We start from the raw sequence: 10660 nt of genomic DNA, 5'->3' as shown, positions 1-10660 counted from the left end.
ATAATAATAATAATAATAATAATAATAGATGATAAAAGATAATAAAATATAATTATAATCACTTAAAAAAATAATTTATGATATGAATTGATAGGCCATAATAAAATTAGATTTGGTCACTATCAATAAGTCACAATCGACAAAAAAATTAAAATATTATGTCAATAAGTATATATATGTTATTTAAGTAATAAAAATATTCTTAATAAAATTTAAAGCGTTAGATTCAAATCTCGTGCACATCTTTGTTGGACTTAATAATATATACTAAATAGATATTTTAGAGTTTTTAAATAGCCAATCCTAAAAATGATCATGCAATAATGAATTTTTATAAATTGATATTTGTAAAATAATAATAATAATAATAATAATAAATGCTCCCATTAACAATATATATTTTGAGGGGACTTCTAATGGGGATGGGATTATCTCCTGTCCACGTTGGGATTGGTGAGAACTGTCTGAACTCACAAGATTCATTATGAGTTCTTTTTTAATTATTTTAAATTTTTTTTAAAAAAATTTATGTATATTCCATAAAAATAATTAAGTTAATATAATAATTATAATATTTTTATTTTATCGTATTTGATTTGTATTAAGAAAATGAACAATTCATTTTTAAAAATACATTTATCATTTATTTTTTTAAAAATAAATACAATAAAATAAAAATAATATAATTATATAATCAACTTGACTTTTTTTTATAAATTATATACATAAGTTTAAAAATAATAATAATAATAATAATAATTTAAATTATTGAAACAAGACCAATAATAAAATCCCACCACTCAAACTACATTTCTCCGATTCATAGGAGGACGGAAAGAAAAATATTATAAATCTCACATGAAGGTAAAATTCACACAAATTTATAATTGTATGGATGCCGCATTCATATGAAATGTTTAATAAAAAATTTGAGAAATTATTTGAGAATCTGAACCTAAGTCAGAAGTCATGCAGAAAATCATTTAATAGGCCTCGTAAGCCTTCCACCAAAAAAAGCCCTCCCCAGTCAACAACCCCTCCATCTCCCACTCTATATATATATATGGAGAGGACGCACAGCTTTTATGTTTCTTTATATATGAGAGTGTGACTTTTGGTCATCCTTCTCGTTTCATACATAAACCTCCTGGTGAGTATAGTCTTCCAGGGATTAAAGAAATGAGTAGCAATGATGCAATAGTAGATACCACAACCCCAACCGAAGAAGTAAGCCAGGAGGAAATTTCTTCTGATCAACAACAACTCAATGCCAAAAAACTTTCATTGCAAAAGCTGAGACGATATGACTCCTTGGACATGGAATCCGGCAGGCTTCACGGCCATCTCCGCCACGGCTCCAAGGTTTGCCTACCCTCTCCCCATATTTCATGAAAAATAAACGGTATACGAATTGATTTTCTAAACTCAGGTCTCGTTTGAGAACAGGTTAATTTAATAATTTTTTGGTTATTTGATTAAAATATGAACTAAAAAATTTAGTATGTTTGGAATAATTTTTTGACTTTTTATGAAAAGATGCAAAAAGTAGAGAGAAAAAAAAATATTTGGCATGAGTTGTTGGCTTTTTGATTTTTTTAGTGACTTTAAAACTTTTTAACTAAAAAAATCACTTGCCAAACCCGGTCTCAGTATTGTATAAATGAAATTATTAATTGATAATTAAAAAATATATGAATTTAAATTATATTAAATATTCTAATAAACTAATAATCCTTATGAACCAAAAAGATATAATGAAATAGATATGATCTTCATTCAATTTTAACAATTACTCAAATAATCATGATGGGATGGGATGAAATATAATTTTTTTGAAATTGCATAGGGTGCAAAGTGGTCGGTGATATTGAGTCTAGCGTTTCAGAGCATAGGGGTGGTGTATGGAGACATTGGTACATCACCGCTCTACGTGTACGCAGCCACTTTCACCAAAGGTATAAATCACAACGATGACATATTGGGAGTACTGTCTTTGATTCTCTACACCCTCACTTTGATCCCTCTCGTCAAGTACGTCTTCGTCGTCTTACGTGCCAATGACAACGGTGATGGTATGTATCAATATTTACTAATTAATTACTCTTTTCTTTCTTCATTTTTTTATTTTTTGTTATACACTCTTTCATCATAATTACTCTTTTTTTATTTTCACATGTGTTGAAGTTATTACTATAAAGTGTTTTGAAAATTTGGTTGAAAACTGACTTTTTAATTTTTTTAAAGTTTTTTGTGACTTTTTTTAACTAAAAAAACTAGCTTTTGTGACTTTTTTAGTTCAAAAAATTAGAAAACTAACTTTTTTGTAAATTCTCAAAACACCCCTATGTTCTTGTCTATTCTCAAATTTTTTTACTTGGTGCACATCTGAACCCCTTTTTTGTCCCCTTGATTACGTTACATACATAAAATCAATTTTTTATTTTATTTATTTATTGTTTACCCGTGCTCTAACCTACCCTTTTTTTTTTTTTTTTGGGGGGGGGGGGGTGAATAAGACTTACGCTCTTATCTACCATATACAAAGAAAATAGATTCACACATAGTGTATGTGAGAATAATTATATTAGAATAATTATATTTCTTATCTTTCACATATACTTTACGACTATTAATTGTGTTAGTCTGATCTTCAAAATATAAAATTTTAACTTTATTTTATGTCTTAAATATGATGGCATTTAAATTGAGTGACAAAACTACATTAGACTTTTGGTTTTTAACATGACGCATCTACCGTCCTTATCATTCAATCTGTAGGATCAGATTAACATAATTTGAAAATTTCAATACCAAATTGATACGTGATGCATATTGCGGGTCGGCAAGTGTTCAAACACAACAAAAAAAATAATAAAAAATAAATAAAGAATATGAGATACTTTTCACTAATACAACTTTTATTAAAATTAATACATTTTTAACACTTATATTTATTTTTAAGACAATTTTTACCATAATCTCAGTGTCAAACAATATCACAGCAGTAATTTTTTGCATATGCCTGTTTCAAAGCCTAAAAATGTAATTATATGTTAGTGAGTTGATAAAAGCGTGTCCCAACCTGTAAGTGCTTGTGTTAAATGCGTTGACCAACAAATCAAGTTACAAAGTGCCATTAATTAATTGTCATTATTATAGTGCCACAAGGAAGGAAGACGCTGCTCGTTTTGAGAGATGGCAGTTGAGATCCGATCAATAGTGTAGTTAGGAAAAAAAAATTGTATATCAATAAGGTATTACATAATATTATCTTTTCATCAATTATAAATATAAATATATTTTTAATATTTTTCAAACATTCAATAATATAATTTATACTTCACTACCTTTCACCAATTATAATAATAAAAATGACACATAAAGATACCGTATTCACATATAAAAATCACTCCTAAAGAAAAAGTTGTCACCCCACCTCTGCCTCTGACCTTCACTTACTGAAGAGCAGGAATGGCCAAAGGGCACACAAGCTGTCAACAATTATTAATATTTTAATATAATATAATTTTTATATTAAAATGTAATAATATATTTATAAAAGATCATTATTATTTGAGACAAAAAAAATTAGATTTAATTTTTAAATCCAGTAATATAGTAATAATCAATTAAGATATTAAAAGGTAATATTTTTTTTCATATTTTTTTAATTATCAACTAATTATATCAGTTACGTATCATTAGGTCTAGAAAGTAGATTTGTATATCAATTTCTTATAAATAAATAAAAAAACTTATCAAAAGAAATAATATAGTATCAAAAAGATATATTTATAAAATATAATTTTTAATATTAAAATATATAAAAAATATTTATGAAATTTCATATAATTAATCTCATAGAATACCAAAACGAACAAGAATTTTTACTGATCTAGTGGTCATCAAAATGGAGTCATCAAATAAACATATATATATATATATATATTTTAATTCTCTCAATCAATCAAACCACAATAATAAATTTTTTTGGTTAATAATCTATACATTAACAATCTCATCCAATTTAACTCTAAAAACAAACCCCTCTAAGCCTTTGTTTAGCATGCCAGACTTTTTGGTTATTTTAGAGACAAAAAGATAAAATAGGTTTTTTAACCTAATAAGACCAAACATTACATTCAAATCATAATCATTTTATTTTTTCTCTCACAAAAATAAAAAAAAAAATTTATCCCAAACGAAACTTTTAATCCCAAACTAAAATAACCAAAAAAAAAAAAAAAAACTAAAAAACCAATACTAAAAACAAATACCCCTCCACAGTCCAAATTTTAATGCACGACGCTGATTCTATAACTTTGGATTGAGGTGGGGTGGGCGTACCCACATCCCAAACCAACCCTTCGTTATCTTCTCACTAGAAACAAATATGGCTCCACAGTCCAAATTTCAATGTACGACGCACCATGGATTGGATTGGGGTGGGGTGCTCCAAACTACAGATGCACCATGTGGTGCAATTGTCCTCTAGCCAGGCTCTGCTAACCGACACGGTATTTTTTGTCATGACCATGTTTACCCAAGAAAAATAAATTACTAAAAAATTATATATATATATATATATATTTAATAACTTTCTAAACACTTTTTACTAATGAGTAATATTTTTTATTTATTTTTCAAATATTTTTTTTTTACCATATTCCCATGCAAACTAGTATCCGGCTCGTTAAAATTTGCATTTTTTGTTTGTGTATCTGTGGAGACGTTTTGGTCTTTTTTTTAAACATATTTTCAACGGTCTCTCAAAAAAAGCAAACAAAACAGAACATAAACAATGAAGTTAAATTGTTTATTTTGATTATCTCTCTTCTTTGCAATAATGAATGTTTCACATTTTGCTTATTATAACATGACTGATGGGTTCATTCAATCAAATGCAAGAATGTCATTTGAGATGGTAATATTATTGAATTTTATTTTTTTTTATTGCTTCTCACTAATTATTTGTTAATGTGTCATTTTAATGTCTGTTCGGCTACTGACGATGATGATTCGATTGTTGTTTTCAGGAGGAACATTTGCGCTGTATTCGTTGATATGCAGATATGCGAAGGTGGGTTTAATTCCAAGTCAAGAGTTGGAAGATAGGGATGTTTCGAATTTTCAATTGGAGTTGCCAAACAATCGACTGCGACGAGCATCGAGGCTCAAGTCCATGCTAGAGAATAGCCGATTTGCAAAGTTCTTTCTATTGTTTGCAACAATGCTTGGCACTTCTATGGTCATTGGTGATGGTGTACTCACTCCTTGCATCTCAGGTTCATTTTTCTTTCAGTTATTATTATTGTTTTAAATATTCAAAAAGAAAAAAGGGAGAGACAAATTTCACTTGTAGTTCTTGTTGCTTGTCTCGTGGGTTAATTGGTGTTTTTAAGTAATACTTTTTAACTACATCAATTCTATCTTTAAACTTTTTCATTTAGTGTTGATTTCGTTTGATTGAAAACACCCATTAGACCAAGAGAAAATAGCATAAACTGCATTATTAGTAGCATTATTGCATTCATCTTGAATGGGACACCATCAAAATGAATTTTAAACAACTTTTATGTCAAAAGATTTATGCTTTTCATTTATAATGAGTTGTTGTTTGGCAAGTGGGTAGGGTTTGAATTAGAACTAAAAAAATGTATAAAAAGATAAAATAATATGTTAAATAAGTCAATAAAATAAAATATCACAATTAAATCATAATTATTTTACTTTTTCTTTCACAAAAAAAATCAAAAAAAAAAATCAAAAAGTTCCTTCCAAACAGAACTAATTTAGCCAAGTTAAATTAATTAAAAAACTAAAAGATCATGCTAAAAAAAAATTTCCAAACGAACCCAACTTTCATAATTTTCACCATTTTCAATTAACTCTAACTCTGTCACGTTACATTCATAATGGAGCTCCTATTTTTACAAAAAGCTACTTTTAGAAATCGTATTTATTATGAAATTATCATTGAGTATAATTGATCAAAATTAATTATACAAATATGAAGGTGCAATATCTTCTAGAGTTTTTTTTTTCTAAAATTTCTTAGAGTGGTGCATTTTGTGGTTAAGATTTAATGACAAGTCACATCAATTTTTCAGCATTAAATCTCAACCACATAATACACCACTTTAAAAAATTTTAAGAAAAAAACACTTTAGAAAATCCTTGGTGATTCTCATTGGGCAAGAAACTCACAAGAAAAGTTGCAATCCCTATAGTTACTCTTGATCTATTACTTCGTATTTATTATGTATGGCAAAATTGTAAGAATCAAACGTACAACAAGAAGTTGGGCACAAAGTGATGCAAGAGTCGAGACCTGTCCCGTTAATTTAAGTGTTGCATCCAAAATTTTTTTGGATTGTAGCTGGAGAAGTGGGTCTCTGCCCTCTTTTTTTTTCTGTATACAAAGCATGACTTTTGACTTACAGATCCTGTATATAAATATATATATATATATATATTAATAAAATAATATATTGCTCCAATTTGTCGGCAGTTTTATCGGCTGTGGGTGGAATCAAGGAAGCTACATCCTCCGTGACGGAAGGTAACCTACGTGCTCGACTTAAATAAGTGTATTTTTTATCTTTTTATGAAAAGATGTGTAAAAAAATAGAGAAGTGATGTAATAAAAAAAAGATAAAAAGATGGATTATTTTGTAGGTAACCAAACTTGGTCTCATTTTAAGAAGATGATTAAAAGTTAATTTTTTATGATTTTTTTAAAATAATATATAAAAAATATGAGAGATAAAGTAAAACTTAAAATAAGTTGAAAAATTGATTTTTGACTTTAACTGAATTCTTAAAAATGGCCCAAGCACTGGCATCTCCCTTTCTCCAAGTGAATTATTGAAGTTCAGTACAATAATAACAATGTCATAAACACAGAAACACTACACACAACTGGCACAGAAAATTAGATAAATTTTTATAAAATTTTGTTAGTATAACTCAATTGTTTAAAAATCTTATCAATTTATTTATTTTTAATAGATTATTCATAGATTTATTATTACTATTGTACATTTATAATTGTGTTATTTGGTGTAACTTAATAATTTAAAAATAGAAATCAAAATCATCCATCTCTCACTTTTTGATAATCTATTTTTTTATTCTAATTTAATTAAGTCATTTATATTTAATAAATTGTAAACATGTACTAAATAGTTTAGTACTAACTTTTTCGAATTAAAATTTTAAAAAATTGTATCAAACAATCCAATATAAAGATACATTGAATTTGTTATATATAACAAAAGAATCTTTTTAGGTTGGATTTTTTTTATTTGATCACGTTTTAGGTTGGATTTTGTCTTTTATCTTGTTTGGTCATTTGGAGTTGGTGAAGGACACCGTAGATGTAGATATTAGGCCGTGGCTTTATCTCTCTCTGGTCCCACGTAATAATGTAAGCCCAACTTAGGGTCAATTGGATTATTGGGTCAGTTGTTGGCCCAAATAAATTTCATTGGGCCATGAAATTGCAATAGCCCGTTTAAATTGGGACTAGTTGGGCCTTAATAACACAACAGCCCAAATCAATTTAGGAATCTTCAATGCAGTCCATTTTACAGGCAGATGTGATGAAATGAAATAAACTGAAATAAACGAACCTCCAAATAGCACAGTGAAAATTTCAAATTAAGTAATCTGTTTTATTAATTTCAAAAAAGGTTCAATATTATTTATTAATTTTTTCTGTATATGAATTACAGGAATGATTGTTTGGATATCAGTCGCGATCTTAATCTGCATATTCGTAGCTCAAAGATTTGGAACAGACAAAGTCGGATACACATTCGCTCCAATAATTTGTGTTTGGTTCTTATTTATTGCAACAATTGGAGTCTACAACTTCTTCAAGTTCGATCCAACAGTAATCAAAGCTCTAAATCCACAGTACATCGTCGAGTATTTCAAGAGGAACAAAAAAGATGCTTGGATTTCCCTTGGTGGAATTGTTCTTTCCATAACAGGTTCCAAATTAATTCTTTTCCATCATTTCATTTTAAAATAATATCTGTAAAAATAAAAATGAAAGTTTTTGATCTCTCTTTTTGTGTAATTCAGGAACTGAAGCGTTGTTTGCGGATGTTGGACATTTCACAGTTCGGTCAATACAGATTAGTATGTGCACTGTGACATATCCAGCACTGATATTAGCCTATTCAGGACAAGCTTCTTTCCTTAGGAAGCACAATGAGTTTGTTTCAGATACCTTCTTCAAGTCCATACCAGGTGACCAATCTATGTACTAATTATAATTTTTTCATTTTAATATAAAGAAAAGCATTTCGACGAAATGTTTATGTAGAAAATGTTTTCTTGTATTGGGTTGCAACCCTGAAACTGATGTGCTAGTGAGTAGTGGTGGCAGTGGCCAAAAAACAATTTGTACCTTTTAAATGTAAAAATTATTTTCACCCTACTTTTTGTTTACTGTCAAAACATTTTTTCTTTCTGTTGTACCAAGCTTTAAAAAAAATACTAAGCATTGGATTTTTTACGGCAAAAAAAAAGTTCTATGTGTCAACTGAAATAGGGAATGAATTGCAATGCAGGTGCACTGTATTGGCCAATGTTTGGGGTGGCAATGATGGCAGCAATAATAGCAAGTCAAGCCATGATTTCTGGGACTTTCTCTATCATCCAACAATCTCTTTCACTAGGCTGCTTCCCTCGTGTTAAAGTTGTGCATACATCTTCGAAGTATGAAGGACAAGTCTACATCCCCGAAATCAATTATCTTCTCATGCTTGCCTGTGTTGCTGTCACCATTGGTTTCAGAACCACTGAGAAGATCGGTCATGCATACGGTAGGTAACATAACTTTCCTCCACATTCCTTCCCAATCAATTCGAATTCAGGATCTTCTAGCTAGGTAACACAGACACTTTAAAGTGGGTCTCGTATTTTTAATTATTCAATGCTATACATTATGTAGAGTGTTAATTTTTAAAAATTTTATTTTTTTACAAGATATGTTAGAGATGAGAAATTATCTAATAGGCTGAACTTGCCACAAGGATGTGTGCCCATCCAATAATAAGTGGTATAATTATTTTGTCTAAAACATAAGAGAAAAAATAGTTACACACCTCTCTACAATTTGAAGGACACAATACTTATGACATAGGTCAAATCTAGTAGAAAATTTCACAATGACAACATTTTACAAACTTTCTTGTCCTGTGTTTGGACATATCTCAAAACACCTTTTTGAGTTTTTTTTTTTTTTAATAGCTTTAGAAAATTAATTTATTGTCAAAGTAAAATATATAGAAAAAAGGAGAAAATTAAAAATAAACCTAATCATAAATATATAGTAAAAGTTGTCATATTCCCCGTGTTTGTAGTCTTAATTTTTTTTAAATGGCTGCATCCCAAGTTGGTACCCATACCTGTGTTTGTTTCTAAAATGGATATAATGGGCTTTTTTAAGATGATTAATTTTCCAGTTTTTTTTTTTTTTTTTTTTTGCTGCTTACAGGGATCGCCGTGGTGTTTGTGATGACACTCACATCTTCATTCCTAGTACTAATCATGATCATGATATGGAAAACTCACATTCTACTCATAATCTCCTATGTTCTTGTCATTGGCACTGTTGAGATTCTCTATCTAAGTTCAGTCCTCTACAAATTTGATCAAGGAGGTTATCTCCCCATGGCCTTTGCTCTAGTTCTAATGGCTATAATGTACATTTGGAACGATGTATACCGAAAAAAGTACTACTACGAGCTTGATCACAAGATCTCCCCTGAAAAGCTAAAAGAAATCGCTGTTGACACGAATTTCTGTCGAATCCCAGGCCTCGCTGTCTTCTACTCCGAGCTCGTTCATGGTATTCCACCCATCTTCAAACACTACATGGCGAACGTGCCTGCCCTTCACTCGGTCCTTGTTTTTGTCTCTTTTAAATCCCTACCCATAAGCAAGGTCCCAGCGGAGGAGCGGTTTCTGTTTCGCAGAGTTCAACCAAATGACCTAAACGTGTTTCGTTGCGTGGTGAGATATGGATACACAGACGTGCGACATGAGCCTGAGCCCTTTGAGAGAATGTTGGTGGAGAGGCTAAAACAGTTCGTAAGAGAGGATCATGTGTTTGCTGCAATGGTTCGAGATGGTAATCAAGAATCTACTGATGATGATGATGATGAAAATGCGAACAATGTCAACAATGCAAAGAAAGCTGAGAACAACGAGAAAGTAGCGGAAGCGATGGAGAGGGAAATCGAAGTGCTTGAAAAAGCGTGGCGATCGGGGATTGTGCATTTGGTGGGGGAGAATGAGGTGATTGCAGGGAAAGGAGCCGGGATAGGGAAGAGGGTGTTGATAAATTATGCATACAGTTTCTTGAGGAGGAATTTGAGACAGACCGATAAAGTGTTTGATATTCCTCACAAGCGTTTGCTAAAGGTTGGAATGACATATGAGCTTTAAAACATCGATCCATGAAGTTTGTTCATTGAGATCTAAGAATAATTGTGGTAATTAGGAGTTAATAATTACACTTACTTTGATCTTGTTTAGTGCTTAGGTTTGTTTGTGTTGGATAAAATCAGCACACCCAATGTAGTCTGATTGTAGAAAGAATTGCAAGTATATATGAAGCATAAATATCGGTAAATCTTGTGCA

At 30.0% G+C, this 10660-nt stretch overlaps 1 protein-coding gene across 1 annotated transcript; it reads left to right on the top strand.

Annotated features, from left to right (window-relative positions):
* The first annotated feature begins 906 nt into the window (after nt 1–906).
* On the top strand, nt 907–10651 carry LOC114286317 (potassium transporter 5). The gene is made up of 8 exons (XM_028229470.2): nt 907–1362; nt 1847–2072; nt 5037–5285; nt 6512–6562; nt 7737–7997; nt 8092–8259; nt 8583–8837; nt 9512–10651. The coding sequence occupies exons 1-8, from the start codon at nt 1180–1182 to the stop codon at nt 10462–10464; spliced, it is 2346 nt and encodes a 781-aa protein (XP_028085271.2). The 5' UTR covers nt 907–1179; the 3' UTR covers nt 10465–10651.
* The last annotated feature ends 9 nt before the right edge of the window (nt 10652–10660 follow it).

The sequence above is a fragment of the Camellia sinensis genome, chromosome 14 (assembly GCF_055761805.1).
Source record: "Camellia sinensis isolate YWXY chromosome 14, ASM5576180v1, whole genome shotgun sequence".
Classification (NCBI taxonomy): Eukaryota; Viridiplantae; Streptophyta; class Magnoliopsida; order Ericales; family Theaceae; genus Camellia; species Camellia sinensis.
The sequence above is the reverse complement of the archived record's forward strand: the minus strand, read 5'-3'. Positions and strand labels throughout refer to the sequence as shown.